General features: G+C 53.2%; 1 protein-coding gene across 1 annotated transcript in view; it reads left to right on the plus strand.

The window, feature by feature from the left end:
* Window positions 1-15,214: 15,214 nt before the first annotated feature.
* Window positions 15,215-23,967, plus strand: part of MDGA2 (MAM domain containing glycosylphosphatidylinositol anchor 2) — a 320,069-nt gene continuing 311,316 nt past the window's right edge. The window contains exon 1 of the mRNA XM_068416528.1: window positions 15,215-15,360. Within this exon, the coding sequence (XP_068272629.1) occupies window positions 15,288-15,360 (73 nt within the window). The 5' untranslated portion in view covers window positions 15,215-15,287. The remainder of the gene's footprint in view (window positions 15,361-23,967) is intronic.

Below are 23,967 nucleotides of genomic sequence, written 5' to 3' on the forward strand. Positions count from 1 at the left end.
GGAGGTTGTAGCGCAGTGGGAGTCGGCCTCTTCTCCCAGGCAACCAGCGATAGGACAAGAGGACACAGCCTCAGGCTTTGCCAGGGGAGGTTCAGGTTGGACATTAGGAAGCATTTCTTCTCAGCAAGGGTCATTAGCCATTGGAAGGGGCTGCCCAGGGAGGTGGTGGAGTCACCATCTCTGGAGGTGTTCAAGAAAAGCCTGGACATGGCACTTAGTGCCCTGGTCTAGTTGCCATGGTGGTGTCAGGGCAATGGTTGGACTCGATGATCCCAGAGGGCTCTTCCAACCTGGTTGATTCTGTGATTGCAACTGGGAAGAAATGTGAGCCAGTATTTCAACCAGGTTCCTAAATCATTGCACTTTGGCAGCAGCATCAGCGACACAAAAACGAAGAGAAAATACAGAGACCTGAAGTTGGTGGCAGCTTTAGGTCACTGCAAATGGGTTAAATAACAGCCTCCTTTCACCATTCCAGCTATTTATGCAAGTTGGTATTGTTTAACTCCACAGTTTGTTATTCCTGGTTGCATCATCGTTCCTTCCCCCTTCCAGAGCGCTCCCCTGACCCCAGCTCCCGTCTGGGCAGCACGGCCAACTCCAAAGCTTTCACCTAACTAAGCTTGAAAGGGACCTGGGGGACCTAGTGGACAGCAGGATGACCACGAGCCAGCAGTGTGTCCTTGTGGCCAAGAAGGCCAGTGGCATCCTGGGGTGTATTAGAAGGGGTGTGGTTAGCAGGTCAAGAGAGGTTCTCCTCCCCCTCTACTCTGCCCTGGTGAGGCCGCATCTGGAATATTGTGTCCAGTTCTGGGCCCCTCAGCTCAAGAAGGACAGGGAACTGCTAGAGAGAGTCCAGCGCAGAGCCACGAAGATGATTAAGGGGGTGGAACATCTCCCTTCTGAGGAGAGGCTGAGGGAGCTGGGTCTCTTTAGCTTGGAGAAGAAGAGACTGAGGGGTGACCTCATTAATGTTTATAAATATGTAAAGGGCAAGTGTCATGAGGATGGAGCCAGGCTCTTCTCAGTGACATCCCTTGACAGGACAAGGGGCAATGGGTGCAAGCTGGAACACAGGAGGTTCCACATAAATATGAGGAAAAACTTCTTTACGGTGAGGGTGACCGAACACTGGCACAGGCTGCCCAGAGAGGCTGTGGAGTTTCCTTCTCTGGAGACATTCAAAACCCACCTGGACACGTTCCTGTGTGATATGGTCTAGGTAATCCTGCTCCGGCAGGGGATTGGACTAGATGATCTTTTGAGGTCCCTTCCAATCCCTGACATTCTGTGATTCTGTGATTCTGTGATTTTGCAAGCCATGGGAGCAAGCTGGCGCTTTGGCAGACTCATGGTTGGTTTCAGCTGCTCAAGAATTTGGTGGCGTTGATGATCATTTAATTTCAGTATAATGAACATCAGTTTTGTTATTTAACCTCCTTGTATTCTGCAGTAGATTTAATGTTGCAAAGCACAATTCATCAGTCCTGGAGGAGCATAATATGCCTGAATGCTGTTATAAATGGTAGTAGAAGGGCCATGCTCTGGCATAGCCCCTCTGATTTATTTAGTTTCTTACATGGCCTTCATCACCATAGTTACCTGAGTGCTATCATTAATGAATTCATCAACGTTAATGTGCTTTGTGTGATTTTACCCTGGGAGAGGAAGAAGTGTGGTGCCTGGTTTGCCGAGAGAATGGAAGCAGAAGGGCAGGGGGACGTGTTTGGTGCCACACAGAAAGTCTCTATGAGGAGCAAGAAGCAAAACAAGTTCATACGAGCCCCAGGGCAGGGCCACAACTGCACAAACATGTTTCTTTCCCACTTCTGAGGACTGACGATGAACTTCAGTAAAACATACAATTAATGGTAGTTCTCTGCCCTGGGATGACAATTGCACCAAAAGCCTACCCGTGCATTACAAGCCTTATGAACCAACTGTCATATTTGCGTTTCCAATGCAGAAAAAACATTAAATTTTCATGCACACAAGTGCAATCACAGAATCAATCAGGTTGGAAGAGACCTCGGGATCATCGAGTCCAACCATTGCCCTGACACCACCATGTCAACTAGACCATGGCACTAAGTGCCATGTCCAGGCTTTTCTTAAACCCCTCCAGAGATGATGACTCCACCACCTCCCTGGGCAGCCCCTTCCAATGGCTAATGACCCTTGCTGAGAAGAAATGCTTCCTAATGTCTAACCATGTTATGTCTGTACCTTCACAAGTGACTTTTAACTATTGTAATGCACACTCTGCACCAATCTCTGGCTGAAAGGCATTAAACACAGCTCCAAAGCTCGGTTTGTCCAACCCTACTTTGGCAAGATGCTTCGGTGCCCTCCGCCGTGCCTTGTCCCAGCTGCGGGGACACAACAAGCTTTTACAGTATTTCACATCACCTTCACCTATGGGCAAGGGATGTTTTAGTCAATTTTCTGGGTGTGGAACTTCACTTCCTAGATAAACCCCGGAGAGAATGAACTGTTGACTCTTGCCAAAGGAAACAATTCTCACGGCTGAACAACAACAATTTTGATTGGCCTTTTTATCTCCCCAAACTCTTGGTGGAGAAGCAGTCACCATCTTCACACCCTGTTGAAGCCAGCTCTGACTTCCCAGTGTTTTTGGGCTTTTTTTTTTTGAGATGTAGAGAGCTTAGTGGGTGTGAATAAAGCCCTGGCTCCTTGGGAAAACTGTGCAAATCAAGCAAAAGTTTCTAGAAGTGAATTTGCCCAGACTGTAAGAAGAAGGGATCTCTGACCTTGGAGATACAGAAGTCAACTGGCCCAGGCCTGAGCTGCCTCATTTCACTCTGCATCTGGCCTGCTTTGAGCAGGAGGCTGGGCCAGGTGACCTCCAGAAGTCCCTTCCAACCTAAATTACCCTCTGATTCCATTAATTTAATATCTGGTCAAATACCACTGACTGCAAAATCATAAAAAATCTACTTCACTTGGGTTTTAAGAACTATTAAGTTAATCTAATCAGGAAGTAATTAATCATTGCCAAGTCCCATCTAGCAGAGTCCCAACAAGGCAGAGCAGACCAGCTCACGCCTAAGACATGGCCTTGTTGAGACAAGTCCTACAAACACTGGCCACCTCCCTGTGGGATTTCTCTGGTTCCACACCAACACACGTGGTTAAACACTTGAGATATTGCTTTCAAACTGCGACTGGAAAGCAAAGTTGGGGTTGGGTTTATTAAACATACAGCCTGTTTTCTAATTTTCTAATGCTAAGCATTTTCTCATGCTTACTGTATTTTAATCTTGGATGTAGTCGTGTAGCTGCCTGAGGCCAATCAAAGGTGCAACTTTTGGTAAACTGTTTAATGTTCTGAGCTTTTTCCTTCTCTCTGTTGGGAAAGAGGAGAACAAGCGCCTCTTATCGTATTTGTATAATTAAAGCAAAAAAAGAAAATCACAGCCTCCACCCTCAGCCACAACTGGGAATTCACGAGTGCAGAATGCAGTCAAACACAATTATTTATCAGTCCTAGCCTGAGAATAGGTTTTATGAAAATCCTTTATTATCCTTTCAATCAAAGACAGACGAGGCAAAACTATCCCATGGCGAAGTCACTCTGTCCTTCAATACCTCTCTTACCGTTTTATCCTTATATATATATTCACTAAGATATTTTGTCCAGTGCTTCCAAGTGTTTGGCCTGAGGTGTGAATGAGGGCACTCAGCCTCTGCTCTGCTCACAAAGCTGGAGCTGTGGGAGCCATTTTTCCATCCTATTCCATGTTGATGGCGAGATGGTGTTTTCTAATTAGATATAGACTACAGGGTCCATTTCTGAGCTTCATTGCATAGGGCAAACCATCTCCATTGCATTTTTTCTTCATCAAGAAAGAACCTCCAAGCAGTAACACAAGAGAACTCGTATACTCTATACAATTTCTTCCTGTTGTCTCAATGTGACAGTCATTTGAGCCCAGAAGACAGTATCCTGGGCTGCATCCCCAGCAGCGTGGCCAGCAGGGCGAGGGAGGGGATTCTGCCCCTCTGCTCCGCTCTCGGGAGACCCCCCCTGCAGTGCTGCATCCAGCTCTGGGGTCCTCAACACAAGAAGGACACGGAGCTGTTGGAGCAAGTCCAGAGGAGGCCACGAAGATGCTCAGAGGGCTGGAGCCCCTCTGCTATGGAGACAGGCTGAGAGAGTTGGGGCTGTTCAGCCTGGAGAAGAGAAGGCTCCGGGGAGACCTTCTAGCACCTTCCAGTGCCTGAAGGGGATACAGGAAAGCTGGAGAGGGGCTTTTTACAAGGGCATGGAGTGACAGGACGAGGGGGAACGGTTTTAAACTGAAAGAGGGGAGATTAGGTGAGATCTTAGGAAGAAATTCCTTGCTGTGAGGGTGGTGAGACCCTGGCCCAGGTTGCCCAGAGAAGCTGTGGCTGCCCCCTCCCTGGCAGTGCTCAAGGCCAGGTTGGATGGGGCTTGGAGCAACCTGGTCTGGTGGAAGGTGTCCCTGCCCGTGGCAGGGGGTTGGAACTGGATGGTCTTTAAGGTCCCTTCCAACCCAAACCACTCTATGCCATTTTGGTTTCAGTGGAAGATGCTGTGATACAGTGCTGCTGTTATCACCCACCGGAGACCTGCCCTGTGCCCAGAAGAGAGAAATGGGGAGATTCATATTTCAGTGAGAGTCAAACTGCAGCCGTTTTAAGGGACTCTCATTGTGAGCATTCCCACATGGTGTAGCACTGAAAGTGGGACCTGAACTAATCCCACACTTTGCTGTTGATTTGCATTTCAAAATACGGATGTGTTAGTCTAAAGGAATAAGAAAATGACATTTGTTGGAAGAGGTAATATTTCAGGTTTGAAAACGTGCTCATACTGAAGACTTATCTCTGTTTTCTACCCTAACCCATCAAACCAATTAAAAGTGCTACCTTTCTGTGCAGACTTGACCTCACTAGAGTATGTAGAGTCTGAGAAGGAATTCAAAATATTCTGAAATAACAGTAAAGGCTGAATAATGAAATAAGGATAGCAAGCTATGAGCTCTTACCCTCTGAAAGTTGGCTGAAATCCTAAATTAAACCCTTTCATCCCAGCAACTGGTTTGAAACTCCTAGTTCAAACTGAAAATAGTCAAAACCGTCTCCTGAGGAATGAAGAGTTGACCCGTCTGAAATCTGATCTATAGTGCATAGCTTTAAAAGTTCCAGTAATCCTCGTATAATTATTGTATGGTGGACTTTTTTTTTCCTTTCTACTCCCACATGTGCACTTCAATAGAAAAACACTCTTTATTTTTCTGTTTTAATGAATAATACAGAAATACATAAATAATAGATATGTTATTAATAAAATAGCCAAATATGTATTCCTCTCAAAATGCATGAGTTTGAATGGAATGTCAAACAGATTACTGGATGAATATTTGATATTTTAATTTATTGGGCAATTTCTTACAAGAATAGCTGAAGTCCTCAATTAGACTTCATACCCCTGGTCCTCTATCACATCTGCCACCAATTTATGCCATGTTCCTTCCAGTCCCATGAACCTGCCTCTTAAGAAAGATTGGCAGTTGCGAGAGCAGTCAAAAACTACCTTCAAGGTGACACTGAGACAGTCAGTCGTGGGCTGTCCCTCAGTACAGATCAAAACAATCTTTGGGATGCTCTAACTTGTCCCAGGACTTGATGTCTCTTCTTTCTGGGGTGCAAAGACATCTTCTCATAGCAGATCACAGAATCACAGAATCAATGAGGTTGGAAGAGCCCTCTGGGATCATCGAGCCCAACCGTTGCCCTGACACCACCATGGCAACTAGACCAGGGCACTAAGTGCCATGTCCGGTCTTTTCTTAAACCCCTCCAGAGATGGTGACTCCACCACCTCCCTGGGCAGCCCCTTCCAGTGGCTAATGACCCTTGCTGAGAAGAAATGCTTCCTAATGGCCAACCTGAACCTCCTCTGGCGAAGCTTGAGGCTGTGTCCTCTTGTCCTATCGCTAGTTGCCAGGGAGAAGAGGCCGACTCCCACTGCGCTACAACCTCCCTTCAGGTAGTTGTAGACTGCACTAAGGTCACCTCTGAGCCTCCTCTTCTCTAGGCAAGATGTCGTAGAGCAGATGAGCTTTTCCACAGCAGCAGGCAAAGATCCCCAGCTGGGAGCTAAAACAAGGGTCCAGCACAGCCCCAAATCACGCAGCAACAGCTTCAGACTCGTTCACAAAAAGAGAAGCTTTTGCACCAGCTGAAGCCTCCCACCCAAAAGACATGGGGCACTGCAGGCAGCAGGGCCAGATCCCGTGGAGCCCTGCTCCTGCCTCCTCCTTTCTTCACTGAAGCTAACGGGGCTCTTGCTCCTAGAGTGATGCAAACAGTACTGCAATACTGTTGTATGAGCAAAAGGTTTGTGATAACTTCAGATCCCCTCTGTGGTCCTGCTCCTGCATACCCAAGGACCAGGCAGAACGCAGAATAAGCCCTGGAAACCCCACAGCAATGATTAAGACACAGGGGGAACATGCACGTGGAAAGAAATTAAACACACTAATGCTCTTGAGCTGCCTGAAATACTATTTAATTAATTTTTCAACCGTATTGAGAACGGTGCACGTTTTTTCTCACCCATGACATTCTAACTCTTCAACAAAATGAAAAATAAATTTGACTCAAGCAGAAGATAACCAACAGCCACCAGGGTTTCTGCAGGAGATGTCTCCCTGCTGCTCTTGCTGGCTTTCTGCTCTTCCCACTGGAGAAGAGGCAAGATAAGGCCAAGAAAAGGATGGAGCCCCTCCAAACAGAGCAACTTTGCGCCACTTCCACCCAAGCTGAACTGAAATAGGTTTGTGGTTCAGCTCAGATCACTTCCATTTTTCAGCCCACCTTGCTAAGCAGTTTGCAAAGATGAAAAAGAGACATTAGAAAATAACAGAAGGGGAAGAAAAGTCTGACTCACCTGAAACAGGAATAGAAAAGCATCTTTTCTGAGAATAGATGAAAAAGGAGTAATTTTTGTCTTGAATTCACCTGCAAAACTCATTGCTGTAAGCAATTATTGAGGTGAAGAGCCTTTTACTGTTAAAATTATTAGACAGGTGTGTGAAGTACCTAATAAGATGGATATAAATTAAAAGACAGATTTTTTTAGAAAACTTAGTGCATATAGACAATTACAACCTCTTTTAAAAGCCAGGAGACATTTCCATTCACTTCACTTAGGCTGAACCTCTAAAAGCATCTGGTCCCAAATTCCACTCTATTTTAGTCTCAAATTCCTTTAATTGGCCTGAATCAGGAAAAATAATTAGATTCACAGTGCAGAAGAGTTTTGCAATGTCTCACATTATTGCGCTTTAGGAGGTGTAACACAACCCAAGTAAATACTTCCAAGAAGCTCCACGCCAAGGGCTTGGTTGGGGAAGATGGATAAGTTGCTCCCATCTACTCCAGACACCATTGGCTATTAACCCTTGCACAAACCCCACTACTCCAGACACTGCACATTCCCCTATTGTTCACAGTAAGTGTTTTAAAGGTCTTAAAAATCAACCAGTACCCTTTGTCATGTGTGTGCAGGGAAGCCTGGCTCCTCTCGGTGCTCTGGATCCAGCTGAATGGGCTTCCAAGGGAACGGGCTGTTATCACCAAAACACTTTGGAAAGAAACTGAAACATTGCCTAAAACTGCTTTCATAAGCAGAGCAGTGTCTGGACTGTGTGGTCCTCCACATGAACCTCCTGGGGCGACGGTGAAGGCTTTCGAACACTCACAGGCACTGTGCAGCAGTGCATGCCTCTGAGGATGGTTGTCCTTGCCTGGCAAGGTGAGGGCCATGCATGGAGTCAAGAGCGATGCCGACACCTCTGGCAGGCTGGTGGCAAAGCTGTCCCTTGGAGCAGTCACCCAGAAAGGACGTGTTGATCCGCTGCCACCACCATGTGATGGATTCAGGCCATGAAGCAAAGGGGTTTCTTCCACAGCGCAGGTGTCTGTAAGACGGTTTTCTAGTCTGTGGAGTAACTGTCACTGTGAAGAAGTCACCCTTTGGGCTAAAGAGAGGGGATTGCTCCAACCTGTCTGTCCCCATCATTATGCTCTAAGCATAACAATGATTAGAAGGTCACAGTCAGTGAAGCTATCACCATGTGTGACAATACCCAGTCTAAACTTTCCCTCGCTCCTATATTACTCCCAGCCAACCTCCAGGTTCATGCTATTATCCCTCTGTTAGTGCCATGAGTCCCAGGACACCGTGGACCTAAAGCTGACTTGGTAGAAACCAGCAAGATCCAATTGCAAGTCTTTCACTGCAGCTCTGGTGAAGGTGTTCCTTGGACTTGTTCCATGGCAGGAGGGAGTCTGGCAGGTCCCGGAGCCAATGCAGGGCTCCTCGAAGCTAACAGCCTTGGCATCGCTTGCAGCCATGCTGATCTGACCTCTCCTACAGCAAAATTATCCTTATGATCATCAAATGATCTTTAAAGATGAAGACATAGCTGTCAAACGTGGTGGGTGCTTGGGCAGTGACTCAGTGGTGGCTACCATGAAAATGGAGTAGACTTCATCCAGGTGCCTCTGTGAGTTTTTTTAATGCACTATGTACAAGGTCTAGGTTGGATGAATAATTAAGATGGAGAAGTTGAACCCTGAATCTGTCACTTGAAACTCCATGAAAGCCTTTGTGGAAGTTTGTGGCAACAGTTGGGGCCAACTGAGGCAGGATAAGAAGGGTGATGACAAAAGAGTCTTTGTCAGTTCATCAGTGAGAGTTTTTGGTGAAAGTCATGCCCCAAAAGGTAATTATCTCCATTATCAACATTTAGAAGGAGTTAATAGCTCCTCTTACTGGGTGGGGATGCAAGCAAGCTCATTGCAAGAAGCAGAGAATGAGAAGGCATCCAGTTTCTCAAGAGATGTGCTCTAAGATGAGAAACCATATTTCCCCTGCATTTGTACAGCCCCCAGCACACGGGAGCAGTAGTCCAGGACAAGCTGCTGCTTAGGAGTGAACATGACCTCTTGTTCTCCATCTCTCCCAGCCATCCTCAGCATCAACACATGGCTGGGAAATCAGGTCATTTAAGGTCATTGCATTCCCTAGGCTTTTTTCTCCTTTCAAGCTTGTCATGATAATTTCTACCCTCATGTGCCAGCCATGAATCTTAGCTTAAAATCAAAGCATTTCCAAGCAGACTTTCTCAGGAGAGCCTACGACAGAGGCAAAGTCATGTTTGCTACCAGAAGGAGATTCCTCAGGCAACAAAGTCCATTGCACAGCTGTTGAAAGCCTGCTTCTCTGGGGTGTCTTAGTGCTAATCAAGGCAGATGGGTGTTCAGGTCGAGAGTCAAAAAAAAAATACAGACAGACATCAAAATCCACAAGATGACAGAGGTTCAAGGAGGGGCAGGTAATCAGGGCCACACAAAGTGAGGTCCACAGCAGCAATACTTTAAAAAAAATCAATATAACCCTTTAAGAGGAATTCTTGGTTTGATTGCTGTCCCTTTACACGCGTAGCAATTACTGGGTCTGAGATCTGCAAAGTATCTCCTGTTATCACATTGCTGCACTGCTGCCTGATGGGAGCTATCATTTTGGAGAGGACGATACCAAGTTGGGTGCCCACGCTTCTGAAAAAACATTTTTTTTCCTTTAAGAATGCTCTGTTTCTCATAAGCAATTTCAACATGCTTGTTTAGGTCCAGCTGAGAGTGGAGATCAGCTTCAAAACTCCTGCTTTTTGGAAGAGGTGGCAAAGCATCACAGCCCCCACCTGGAGAGAGTGCAGGAGCTCGTGGGTCAGCGGCTTAATGGAGGAGCTGCCAGAGGTGGTGGTCAGAGTGGGTATTTGTCCTTCAGGGCAGGGTTTTATGGCCTAAATGTCTTTTGCTTTGGTCAGTAGCAGTACCAAGGGAGGACCAAAAAAAAAAAATGTTGTTTCTCGTGGAGGGTCACCCAACCGGCGGCACATAACCCAGTGACCACACCAAACCCATGATCCTTGGGGCCACGCGATGCAGTGTCACAGCTTGCACCGTGGATGTCTCGCTGCTGTGTGACAAGGAGACATCTGGAGCAGTTTGGCTGCTGGAGTGCAGCGAGCTGCAGCACAGCTCCAGGGCTGGAGCTTCACCTCCAGAAACAAAGGTTGTGCACAGTACACACGTCCTCTGGGTATCTCCAAAACACAGAATCACAGAATCACAGAATCAATGAGGTTGGAAGAGCCCTCTGGGATCATCGAGTCCAACCATTGCCCTCACACCACCATGGCAACTAGACCAGGGCACTAAGTGCCATGGCCAGGCTTTTCTTCAACACCTCCAGAGATGGGGACTCCACCACCTCCCTGGGCAGCCCCTTCCAATGGCTAACGACCCTTGCTGAGAAGAAATGCTTCCTAATGTTCAACCTGAACCTCCCCTGGCGAAGCTTGAGGCTGTGTCCTCTTGTCCTATCGCTTGTTGCCTGGGAGAAGAGGCCGACTCCCACTGCGCTACAACCTCCCTTCAGGTAGTTGTAGACTGCACTAAGGTCACCTCGGAGCCTCCTCTTCTCCAGGCTAAACACCCCCAGCTCCCTCAGCCGTTCTTTGTAGGTCAGACCCTCCAGACCCTTCACCAGCTTGGTCGCCCATGGTACAAAACATAAAGCAGCTGTAACCTCTGTAACCCACCTCTCCAACACGAGCAACTCGCCACCCTTGAGAAGAAGAGCAGGAAGAAGCAAAGGCCACTGGCCTTGCCCAGGCAGGACCATGCTCAGCCATGCCAGCCTCAGCCATGCCCACCCAACCTCCCTCCTGCCAGCGATGTAACACTGCGGGGGCAGCTGCCTGGCAGGTGTAAATGACAACACACTGATTCGCACGAGCTGGTCCTCTCAGTTGAAAATCTTCCAAACCCTAATGCAGTTACACAGCGTTCACCCTGCTGAAGCTTTATTAGCACCTTCTCCAGACACCTCTAAGCTCCCTGTCCGTGGCCATGAATCATCAGCGATGTTCACAGTGTAACAGCCCGGCGAAAAATTAATTTGTTCACCTCCAGGTTCCTGGGAAGCGTGAGACTCATGGAGCCGATCCCTTAGTGCCTTCCCAGGAGGTTTCGTCCCACGTGGACCAGGAGCACCATGTCCAGAGGAAACCTGGGGGCCATGCCCAGCATCCCATCATCTCCCCTCAAAGCCCCAAAACTGAATTAAATAAGAGCATTATTTTTCATCCTTAACCACAGCGGGTTAAAAGCTGCAGTGGGTTTCTCTGGAAGGGGAACTGCCTTCCTGCAAGGATTTGGGGTGAGAAAGCAAAGTGGGATCTGCTGGTGCTTCATCCCTCGGCCCATGGCCAGCAGAGCGCACTCAAAGACATCCTCTGCTCCCGCAAACCTCATAAAACCCGTCCTGTGTTTAATATGTGGGGGCTGTAGTGAGGAGCTGCTGAAACTTAATTGTTTCCCCCTGCGTTATGAAGAAGAATAGAGACGCTCCAATGGGATTTCATTTTATTCGGGGAAATAAACTCGGTCTGATTGTGTTATTTTAAATAATTCCCAGGATTCATTTCCATAGTGCAACAGGGGCAACTTCACCAGCAGGAACGGTGTGTATTAATATTTCCCTTTAACTTAACAAGAATTCACGGGGTTTTTTCTGCTGATAATGCACAAGACACTCATTATTTTTTGAATGTCAGCCTTATTGGAGGGGTTTTTGTGCGCTGCTTGTTTGTCAGAGCGCCAGGCCATGGTAAAGGGCTGCAGTTTCAGTATTTTCTTTATTATCACCAGAATGTCCAACTCCTTCTGGTGCCTATAATTCGAAGCTTGTGGCCACAATGTAGCCAATACACCGCGCAGCCCCATTTGTCCGTGGTTAATTAAACGTGACCCATTTCTTTCACGCTGTCCTTCCCTTCCACTCCGGGGAATCGCTGTGCACATGCCAGTCAGCGTCAGCGCAGCGGGGCAGAACATTATTGTGATTATCTGACACAACCGCTCTGCGTTCTGCAGCCGAAGCCGGGTGTGTGCATACACATGAACGAGAACACACACATCTTGGGGGTGCAACACTACTGCCGGTGTACAACCAGACTGGGGATGTGTCTGTACACGGCGGGTTTAAGCTAATTCAGCTGGCCCATCCCTCCAGATATGATGTGTTGGTGTGGTGGGTGGGACCGCTGAGTTTATGAGGATCTAAGAGGACTTTTTCCCTTCCTCTTGGCCGCACCTCAAGAAAGATGTTGAGGTGTTGGAGTGAGTCCAGAGGAGGGCGACCAAGCTGGTGAAGGATCAAGCTCTCCAGGGGAGACTCCACCACCTCCCTGGGCAGACCCTTCCAATGGCTAATGACCCTTGCTGAGAAGAAATGCTTCCTAATGTCCAACCTGACCCTCCCCTGGCCAAGCTTGAGGCTGTGTCCTCTTGTCCTAGCGCTAGTTGCCTGGCAGAAGAGGCCGACTCCCACTCCACTACAACCTCCCTTCAGGTAGTTGTAGACTGCAATAAGGTCACCTCTGAGCCTCCTCTTCTCCAGGCTAAACACCCCCAGCTCCCTCAGCCGTTCCTCATAGGTCAGACCCTCCAGACCCTTCACCAGCTTGGTCACCCTCCTCTGGACTCGCTCCAACACCTCAACATCTTTCTTGAAGTGTCAACGAGAGACAGAGCGATGCACACCTACAGATCACTGCTGGGTTCCCTCCATGTAAGGTTGAAGGACAGGAGGGCTGCAGCCGCTGCCGTGGCACTTACCACAGAGTCACTTTTTTCAGCCATTCCTCTGGATCCAGACCAATAACCCAGACGACAAATTTCAGTCACGAAGCATCATCCAGACCATTAACTGACATTATCCTGGGGTGCACAGATACCAGAACTGACCATGTTTGATCTGAACAAATGAGAAACCCACCAGGGAGAGCAAGCCCAAGGCACACAATAACATTTAGCTTGGCCTTAGACTGATGCATCTCCCATCAGTAGCCCAAATTGTTTCTGTAAATTCTTGGATTCCAAGAGGATTCTTCTCAATTCACCCAAGTTCTGGAGAGCTGACCTAGCCTGAAATTAGGTAGTTTGACGTAATTTATAATAGTTCTGAGACTTAAACTGCACCAGTGAAGATAACAGGTGTGTCTAAAGGGTCCGTCACACTTAGTTATTTGTCTAATAACTCCATCCCTTGGAGGTTTGTCCCTAAACATTGTGAAATGAGCCTGTTCCAATTTTCAGAATAAACTACACCTTATCAAGAGAGTGTGAAAAGGTGCAAGGCAGATGCTGCTGAAACCTTAGGAGGATCTGGGGCCACCACTTCAAATGGGCCTTCGGTGCCTGTTTCCATTGCCAGCAACTAGCGATAGGACAAGAGGACACAGCCTCAAGCTTTGCCAGGGGAGGTTCAGGTTGGCCATTAGGAAGCATTTCTTCTCAGCAAGGGTCATTAGCCATTGCAGGGGCTGCCCAGGGAGGTGGTGGAGTCACCATCTCTGGAGGGGTTTAAGAAAAGCCTGGACATGGCACTTAGTGCCCTGGTCTAGTTGCCATGGTGGTGTCAGGGCAATGGTTGGACTCGATGATCCCAGAGGGCTCTTCCAACCTCATTGATTCTGTGATTCTATGTGGATGGTTGGCTCTACTGAGCTGAACCTCCCTGGGATTTGCTGTGCAGGAGGAAACTGCAGGCCCTGGTCTCCCCTCACCCCCAAATGTCCCATCACTGAACGAGACATGTTCATGACTCGGAAGTCCTTCACCTCTTCTGGAGAAGCAGCTCCACCGCTCCTGGAGAGCTTTTTGTACGTGAAGCAGGAGGAAACCTGCATTAAATGGCAACTGCGCTGCCATGTCCTGCAGTCAAGTAAGAAGCTGCTTGGCAAGAGTCAACGTTCTTGGTAATGTTCCTCCGGTACGTTACCGTGAGCGAGGAGCGAGGTGTGAGCCCTGGGGTACCCCCAGCACCGGGCAGAGCGGGAGCGGGGCGGAGCGGGGGGACAACCAGGGGACAGTGGGCTCAGAGCGCCGGAGCGCAGCCCGGGCCGGGCCGGGGGCTCTGCTCGGGACCGCCGGGACCTGCGCGGGCCCCCGCGGCCGGGCCAGACCCCGCCTCGCAGCCGGGAGCGGAGCGCGGAGCCAGCGCGGGCGCAGGGCGCCCCGTACCGTCCGCACCGCGCAGCCCTGCGGTGTGACCGGTACCGAGCGCCGGGTGACCACCCTTCCGAGCCGCGACGCGCAGCGCGGACCCCGAAGGGCGCAAGCGAGCGCAGGAGCGCAGCGCCTCGCACCGTCCGCACCGCGCGGGGTCACCGCACCGCACCGCGCATCCCGGGGCAGAGCGGGACGCACCGCACCGCACCGCGCAGCCGGGAGCGGAGCGGGGCGCACCGCACCGCGCATCCCGGGGCAGAGCGGGGCGCACCGCGCATCACAGCTCCGAGCGGGACGCACCGCACCGCGCATCCCGGGGCAGAGCGGCGCGCGGCGCCCCGCCTTGGCACCGCCCGCAGCCCTGCGCGCTCGGTGGCGGTGGCGGAGCCGCGGAGACACGGGGGGCGGTGGCGGCGGAGGAGGAGGAGGAGGCGGAGGCGGAGGAAGGCGCGCAGCAGCGAGCCACGCAGCTTTGACGTCGGCGGGCTGCGGCTCCCCGGCTCGGGCTGCCGGCACGTAGAGCACAACGTGACGGCGCACCCGCCCGCCCTCCGCGCTCACCCGCGCTCACACCCGCACCCACCGCGCGGCGGAGGGGAGCCCGCGCGCCCGCCATGGGCCCGGCCGCCGCTCCGCAGGCGCGCTGAGGGCAGCTTCCGGCGCGCGCGAGCAGGACGCACCCCCGCGGCCCCGCGCCATTTCCCCCCGACGCCCCCCGCCCCGCTCCGCGCCCCGCGCGAGGGGGTCCCGCGCGCGCCATGCGGGGGCCGCGGCGCTGCGATGGCATCTGATGGCCGCGGGGCGCAGGCGGCTGCGGCGGCCCCGCGCGGCGCTCGGCGGCCCCGGGAGGCGGCGGCGGCGGCGGCCCGAGCCCTGAGGGGGCTGCCGCTGTGAGGTGGGGGGGGGGGCTCGCCCCGCGCCCCTCCGCGCCGCTCCGCGCCGCCCGCTGCGCAGGAGGAGGAGGAGGAGGAGGAGGAAGAGGAGGAGGAGGAGGAGGACCGGAGCGGTGCCCGCCGCCTGCCCCCGCCGCCCTGCCTGCGCGGGCGTGCGCGGCTCGGCCGCAGCGGAGCGCGGGGCTCCGGCGGGCGCTGCGCTGCCTCCCCCCGCGGCCCCCGCACCGCCGGGCTGGATATGTGGATGCTCACGTGAAGATGGATGTAGCGATCGGGCTGCTGGGGCTGCTGACGGTTCTGCTGGAGGGCAGCTCCGGGCAAGGGGTGTACGGTGAGTCCGGGGCGCCGCGTGACCTTGTCGCGACTGTCGCCGGGGCGGGAGCGGGGGGGAGGTATCCGCGGCCGCGGAGACGGCGGGGCCCCGCTGCGCGCCGCGGGAGCCGGCGGAGGCAGCCCGGAGGCAGCGCCGTTGCCATGAGACGCTGACAGTGCCCGGCGAAAACGGGGGGCGGCGGGTCGGGGAGGGGGCGCGGGGGCTCCGGCCGTTCCCGGCCCGGGCTGTCCGCTGCCGCGGAGCGAGTGGGCGCTGCCGCGATGGGGTTTCTCCGCGCCCGCGGAGCTCCGCGGGGCCGCCGAGGGCCGCCGCACTTGTTAGCAGCGGCGCTGCCGCCCGCCCGCGGCCGCGGAGCGAGGGGCGGGGGCGAGCCGCAAACTTGCCGGGGCTCCGCCGGGGGCGCGCAGTCCCCGCGGCCGAAGGCGCGGGCGGCTCCGCGGGCGGGCGCGCAGGGGAGCGCCCCGCGGCCCCGCTCCCCCCCGGCAGTGACTTGCAAATTGCCTCCGTGGAGCGGGACGCGGGGGCTCCGCGGGGCCGAGTCGGCGGCATCCCCTGCCCCGCTTTCGGCCGCCGGGTGCTGGGCGGCTGCGTGGGGTCTTGTTGCTTCCCCCCCCCCCCGCCCCACCGCCAAGTTGGCTCCGTTTCGGCGAAGCCCGGAGCCGAGCAGCGGGGGGGAGCCGGGCGCCCCGCCGGACCGCGGTGCTGCGCGGAGGGGACGCCGGCCGGTGCGCTGGCCCCGGCCCCGGCCGCCGTGATGCTCCGGCCGCGGTGATGCCCCGGTGATGCCCTGGCCCTGGTGATGCCCCGACCCCGGTGATGCCCCGGTGATGCCCCGGTGATGCCCCGGTGATGCCCCGGCCCGGCCCGGTGTTGGGGGGGTTTATGTAAGCGGCGCGGCGGGGCCCGGCGGCGGCAGCGTTGGCTCCGGTGCTCGGTGTTGAGGAGACTTCATGAATTTGCCAGTAAATGCTTCGTTTGACATCCGCTCCTTCGAGCCCGTCTGCCTGTTTCAGCTCTAAAATATTTGCTTCCCACCAGCAAGGCAGCCCCAGCTAAAGCCGTACTTCCCTCCCCTCCTTTTTTATTTTTTTAATTTTGCAAAATTTCAGTGTCATCGAAAATGTCTGAGAGGTTCTGCTCGCGGCGGCTGGATTACAGCTCTCGGCGCTGCCGGGGCTCCCTGCCTTCCCCGCCACACAGGCACGTATTGTTGGATGGGCCAGAATAGCAACCGCTGTGGTGAATAGGAGCGGGCTTGTTCAGGCAGAGCGTGTTTTGTGGGGGCCTACAGGAAGGGGAGCTCTGGCCCCAGCCTGAACGCTGGCATCGATGCGTGGGCGATGTCACACGCAGATTTGTAGTAAGACTTTAGTTTGGCAACGATGCGTTTTCATCCTGTAAAATGTGACGCCTTATTTAGGTTAAGGACGATGGGTGAAGGGCTGGTGGTGGAGGGGGGAGTGGTGTGAAGTCAGTCGTGTGTGGCTGCACTATATTTGAAACTGGTTTCATGTGAATTTGTGGTTTTTCATTGACTCCCGAAGGTTGGTTTGAGAAAGCAGACAGAGCTCTGCCAAAAAAAAAAAAGCCAAGCTCGGGGTATGCCCCCGGCAGCCTGGAGCACCTTGAGGATCCCACTCTGGGCACCAAGGGCCATTTTGAGAAAGGAGGGTTTGAAGGTAGTGCCCTGAGAGCCCTTGGCAAAAGAGAGCCCTGGCACGGGAGAGGGAGCCGCTTAGTCCTTGTTGCTTTGGAAAAACAGGTTTGTGGAATTCGAACAACTTTCTTGTCCCTTAGTGAAGATTTCAGGATCCTCACAGCTCTGCTTCCAAGCGGGGTGCGGTTAGGAAGATGTCTTGCTGGCTTAACCCACTTGTTCCCTGCTTTGGTGCCAACAACCTGAAATGTCGGTGTCTTTCAGCGCGCGGGCAGAGCCCCAGCAGCCTCCCCTGCGAGGACGGCTCGGGGGGTTGCTCTGCTTCGCCAGGCGAAGGAGCGTGCTGCCATGCCTGGCCATCCTCCCCGTGCCCTGCCTCTCTCTCCAGTCCTGCATGGAGAACTCGCTGCTTTGCAGGTCACTCAGAGCCGTAATTCAGGTGCCGTCTGCCACGCCGACTTCTCCCCAGTCCCTCCCGTTGAGGCTGTGTCTCACCCGCAGGAGGACCCGTGTCCCCAGGACAAGGTCTGGCTCGTGATGGGCACTGCCCGAGCTCCCCCTGGCTCTCTCCGGCACTGCCTGCCTCACCTCTGATGCTGCAGGAGGTGTGGAGAAGGACCGCTGAGCTCTGCCCTGTGCTGGCACAGCGTCTGGCACGACAGCGTGCGCGTCTGTCCAGAACAGCACCACTTGAGAGCTGTTTTGGTGCCTTTAAATGCAAAATAAATGGTCCACGTTCGCTTATTCCTAGTTTATACAAAAAAGCACATTAATGTCCCGTGATGTCTGGCTGTACATCTCGCCGTTAACGTTCCTCTGTTGCTTCTGCATAGTAAAGCTGTGATTAAAGTTGGTTGCTCGTACAGCTGAACCTCAGGGGGCACTGAGGCAACGGCGCTGGGAAGAGTTTCCCAACGCTGAAGAGCGGGGCAGTGATGGAGCCAGGGCAGGCGCAGGTCTGCCTGGTGCCCACCATCCCCAGCTCTGTGCCACACGCTGCTTCTCCAGGGGATGAGGGGAGAGCAGAGCTGCTAAAATCCCCAGCAAGACACACAATTCCTCAGCTCTGCTTTGCCCAGCTTGTTTTCCTGGTGAAATGATCTTTAGAAAAAACTCAAGTGCTGTGTGCACCTTCTCTCCCCTTTAAGCTAGGCATGACTCGCATGGTTAATAAAGCAGAAAACGCCGGTGTTCGGAGTATGATGGTTATCCTTTCACCAAACTTCACGTTACAAGAGAAGAAATGGCTGAATGAGGAGGCCAACATGGGCACAGAGCGTTTTTAAGCAGATAAGTGGCGGCTCATCAAAACGTGGGAGCTTTGGGTGAGTGGAGAGCAGGTTTCCCCACCTGTTCCCCTGGTCTGGGGGGCTTGCTGGGGACCTGGCGTTCGGGTGCTGAGATGGGTGCTGTCCCCAGGGTCCCACCTCGTGCCCTGCGGAGTGAGGAGCAGCGTGGAAACCAGCCTGGAGGGATGCCTGGGGAGCGGGAGGGACCCGGCGGTGGGAGCACCACGGGGAGGGATTGCTCCGGTGTCAGAGCCGACACTCCTGACTCTAGGAAGCTGTTTCCAAAACACACAAGTCACCGCAGTAACTGGGAGCAGCCGCGGTACCCACTGGGCGAGGGGCTGGTGCACCCACGGGGGTGTCACGCATGGGGGGTGCAGCTCCCCAGCACCCAGAGCAGCCCCCTCCGTGGCACCCATGGCTGCTGGGGTGTGTTTTACCCACTCCTTGCAGGGCTTTTAGTTATTTTCCTGTGACTTCGGCTGGAAACGAGCAGGGCAGCTGCTGAGGACAAGTTTCTCATGTATGTAAACCCCAGGTATGTCACAGGGCAAAGCGTGTGCGCGCGATATTCACCCCTCCGTGCACCCCCACGCTGTGTTTTATACCAACTCCTGTAAGGAAAAGCGCCGAACATCTCACCTGCAGACACAGATAACGTTAGGACAGCTATAAACGCCTCCTGAGAGCAAGTCATCACAAACGTGACGAGTATCCATGTGCTCAGACATGCCAGAGTCTCCCCGAAGCTCTGCCCCAAATTGGGGGGTGCGACTCAGCGTGCAAAGTGTTGGGAGAAGCGACCGTGGTTGAGGGAACAACCAGGTTTTTGTTGCTGGTGCAAAGTAACGTGGAAGTTTAGATATTTATTGGATTAAATGTCAGAGAGGTTGTCCTTGTTCCTCGTGCCGAGCACAAAACGTTATCCCACGGATATATTTTTGTTGCAGTTGTATGTTTTATCCAGAAATGGGGAACCCCAAACCCTTCCACCCGAGGTGGCAGCTTGATTGGGGTCTGATGAAGCGCTTTGTGTCCCCGGGGGAGGTGGAGCAGGGTCACATCGTGTCCGGAAAGATCTTCCATCACCTCCGGCTGCCTCTGGATAATGATGCTGATTTTTTGTGGTACGGGGGGATTAACGACTGCTCCGCTGTGACCTGGCCTTTCCCTACTGCTTGCCCTGGTCGAACAAGTGGATTGGAAGGATGAAAGAAGGGAGGAAGGGAAAAAAAAACCCCACTCTGAGCGTTTGCCCCGTTAGAGAGGCTGGTTGCCCGTTCCTGCTGGCGAGGGCAGTCTCCGGGTCACCGGCCACCGGTGTCACCGTGGTGGCGTGGGGACCGAGGGTATTTGGCCCGGGTGTGAATGTGGGTGTTGTGTGAGCCACGTTAACCCCGCACAAAACAGGACATTGTGCGAGGGGAGCGCGGCAGCCCCGGGAACAGGGGAGGGATTGTGCGGTGCCGCAGGGGCCGGCGGCTCTGAGCAGCTGGGCGCTCCTCCGCCGCCCGCTCCGGGAGGCTTTGTAGGAGCCAACTGCTCGTCGAGAGCTTGAACTCCCAACTGAGCCCTGGAGAGGGATCTCCTCCTCCCTCCCACGCCGCAGATGTTTACGCTGGGATTTCGGCAGTGGTCTGAGATGAGCTTCAGCGCCAGCACCTACACCCGGGAGCGTGCAGAGGAGCGGGGAACAGCCGTTGTGCCTCTTAGGGACAGGCAAGGGACAGGATCGACTCTGCTCCCGTGGTTCCCGGTTGTGCCGTAGGTAAGGGCCCGTGCAGCACCCGGCATGGCGGGGGCGAGGGAGTCTGGTGTCCGGGCATGATGGTTTGGGGGCTGGGTTTGCCCTGGAGTGCAGCAGTTTGGGGTTGAGGGGTGCAAATGGATAGAGTCAGATTGTAAAAATGCTCAATAGTAAATGTGTGGGAGAAGGTCAGCAATGGCGTTTAGCCTGGAGAAGAGGAGGCTCAGAGGTGACCTTAGTGCAGTCTACAACTACCTGAAGGGAGGTTGTAGCACAGTGGGAGTCGGCCTCTTCTCCCAGGCAACCAGCGCTAGGACAAGAGGACAGAGCCTCAAGCTTGGCCAGGGGAGGTTCAGGTTGGACATCAGGAAACATTTCTTCTCAGCAAGGGTCATTAGCCATTGGAAGGGGCTGCCCAGGGAGGTGGTGGAGTCACCATCTCTGGAGGGGTTTAAGAAAAGCCTGGACATGGCACTTAGTGCCCTGGTCTAGTTGCCATGGTGGTGTCAGGGCAATGGTTGGACTCGATGATCCCAGAGGGCTCTTCCAACCTGACTGATTCTGTGATTCTGTGATTCTGTGATGCAGAAACTTCCATCAGGTTCTGTGTGTGCCGGGGTGTGTGCGATGGCTCAGAGCAATCCTGGCATGCAGCAAGTTGCTTCCGTGCTGTGCTGGGCTGTGTTGCAGCACGTCTCATCCTCCCAGGAGCAGCTGATGCTCTGCCCATCTCTGGCCAAGATTTTGCCTTTGGCTCTGTGTGAGGGGGATTTGGAGGAAATCTGGTGGCAAGGAAACAGTCTTTAAACAAACAAAATAAATCTCTTCTGGCTCAGAAGAGCAAAATCCAGTTTGATTAGAATCAGTCAGATGAAGTGCTGGGGAGGAAGGAAACAGATCACAGAATCACAGAATCAATGAGGTTGGAAGAGCCCTCTGGGATCATCGAGTCCAACCATTGCCCTGACACCACCATGGCAACTAGACCAGGGCACTAAGTGCCATGTCCAGGCTTTTCTTAAACCCCTGCAGAGATGGTGACTCCACCACCTCCCTGGGCAGCGCGTTCCAACATCTAATGACCCTTGCTGAATTATTAAAGCTCAGTTCTGTCTTCTACCCTCCTCAGATATTTTCTGGGACCTCCTTCGGTGAAGGGATGATCTGCATTCAGCATTTGCAGTGCTCTTGCTCCCTCACCGCCGAAAGAGCCCTCCCTCATAGCCACGCTGAGTCCTCACGACTGGTTCCCCATTAGGTCCTTCGGTTTATCTTTTTATAGACCCTCTTTCCAATTATGTCTGGATCCGGCTGAATTATTTCCTGCCATCTCCATAAATAATGGCCTTGCTAAATATAGCTGAAAATGGAGGGAAGTCGGTTTGCTGTTCTCAGATGGATTTTGAAGCCTGGCCCTTAAGGAAGGAGGACTTTCTTTCAAGACACGGTGGCTGCCTGGGAGCAGACTGGTGGCCCAGCCTGGGAGATACCTCCCTCCATGAGTTCCTTCCATACCTCCTTCTTGCATCTATGAAAGGTTGAAGGACCAAGCGGTTGCCTTGAACTTCCTTACAGGCCCACATGACTCTTGGCAGCATTTAGCTTGATTTTCAGGAGCTCTGTGCGTGAAGGTGGTTAAGGCTGACTGAGGTAGTTAAAGGAGGAGATAAATGTGTGTTATAATTATCTCAGGAAGGAAGAGGCAGGCGGTGGTGAAGAGCTAGCTCCAAGCAGCCACCTAAGGTGTTAGAGGAGCCAACAGCAATCATGGGAAGTTATCAAAGCCCACAGTGGAAATAAAGATGAGGTTTTTTACCTGCTGGGGTAATTAGCTGTTGGAGCAGCTCCCCGGGAGGTGTGCTGCACCCCCTGATGTCGAACGTCTTTGATGTACAATCGAATGTTGCTTCTTAAACTGCCAAGCTCGATACAGGTAGGGATGGCTGAGGGAGACCTCTGGCTCATGGATGTGTGAGAGGTCAGCCCACATGAGACCCACGGTCTCTCCTGGCCTCAAACTCTAGGAAGCAGTTAATCTGTTTTTAATATATCAAAGCAGTGATCGGAGTAATATATATTACTTAGCAAATGGTCTGGAGTTTAATTACGCTAATAATGCATTAGATGATTGAAACACCGTGTATGAAATACACTGGTAGGTGACTCTCAGCGTGGGAAGGGAGAAGGAGATGGGGTCAAGGGACTGAAAGGTCCCTTCCACTCCTGGGTGTGTGTACACAACACCTGCAGTACCCCTGTTGGTGGCCTTGCTGGTGTGTGTAGCGCACGCCGTGTCCCGGACGTGGTAGGAGTTGCTCGGGAGTTCACAGCCAGGTTTTTGGCAGGCACCCTCTGAGTGCCAACGTGCCCAACTCCCATTGGCTTCAAAAGAGAGTGGTGCCCAGGTACCCCGTGAACGGGGCTCCGGGGGGGCTCTGGAGGCGTTGGAGCTGGGGACTGCCACGGTCTGAAATGCGGTGGCTGGGGAGGGTCTCACCGAGCGCTGCCACCACTGCCGGAGCCACATCACAAAATCCCAGAATCAATGAGGTTGGAAGAGCCCTCTGGGATCATCGAGTCCAACCGTTGCCCTGACACCACCATGGCAACTAGACCAGGGCACTAAGTGCCATGTCCAGGCTTTTCTTAAACCCCTCCAGAGATGGTGACTCCACCACCTCCCTGGGCAGCCCCTTCCAATGGCTAATGACCCTTGCTGAGAAGAAATGCTTCCTAATGTCCAACCTGACCCTCCCCTGGCGAAGCTTGAGGCTGTGTCCTCTTGTCCTAGTGCTAGTTGCCTGGGAGAAGAGGCCGACTCCCACCCCGCTACAACCTCCCTTCAGGTAGTTGTAGACTGTAAGAAGGTCACCTCTGAGCCTCCTCTTCTCCAGGCTAAACACCCCCAGCTCCCTCAGCTGTTCCTCATAGGTCAGACCCTCCAGACCCTTCCCCAGCTTGGTCGCCCTCCTCTGGACTCGCTCCAACACCTCAACATCTTTCTTGAAGTGCAGGACCCAGCACTGGACACAGGATTCAAGGTGTGGCCTCACCAGTGCTGAAGTGGATGGAGCGGGCGCAGCTCCTATCCACTCCTCCACTGGAACGAAGCATCCCAGCGCAGCCCGCTCAGACGGGAGGATGGCTGCTCCTCGGTCAGCTCAGCGTAAGGCTTTTATCTCCCTGCCTCTTTGATCCCTATCTTGCAAATCCGTAGGCCACCAGCCAGAATTAGCCAGTGAAACGACGTAAGGAATAAAAGTCCCGGCGGTTTCACATTCAAGATGACAGCGCAGCTTTTCTGGCTGTCTCCAGAGGACTGAAGGCTGCCAGGCTGGTGCATCAAGGACAATCAGCTTTAACCTCCACCAAATCTGAAAAGCTTGCTTTAAAACAGTGCTGCCCGCCTGGTTAAGAGCTGTTTTTCCTGCAGGTGGAGTTACTCTGCTCTTCTGGCTGTTGGATTGCTTTCTTTTTTTTTTTCTTTTTGCTTAGTGTTACATTGATGGAATATAAAGCAATAAAGCGATCTCGGCAGCATCACACTGCAAGGGTCAAAGCAACGAGGGAACGTTGCCACAGTAGGTGTTTGAGCACAAGTTTTGCCCTAACATTCAATCTCCTCAGATGATGGGGCAAAGTCCTCCTTTCCTTGCAAGCCTTCTGCTGTTTCTCCTCTGGCAGAGGGATAAGGTGCAGGTGTGAGAGAAACATCACTACTCCGTGCAGCTGAGAGCATCCCATCCACCCAGCTGCCGTTTAGACAGCTCGTTGTTTCAGTTGCCAGCCAGGGCTGTGCCCCACTCCCCCGTTTTTCCCCCCTTTCCCCCACATCACTGCCAAAGGAGGGCCACGGAGATGATCCGAGGGCTGGAGCACCTCTGCTATGGAAACAGGCTGAGAGAGTTGGG

The sequence above is a fragment of the Nyctibius grandis genome, chromosome 20, assembly GCF_013368605.1.
Source record: "Nyctibius grandis isolate bNycGra1 chromosome 20, bNycGra1.pri, whole genome shotgun sequence".
NCBI classification, from domain to species: domain Eukaryota; kingdom Metazoa; phylum Chordata; class Aves; order Nyctibiiformes; family Nyctibiidae; genus Nyctibius; species Nyctibius grandis.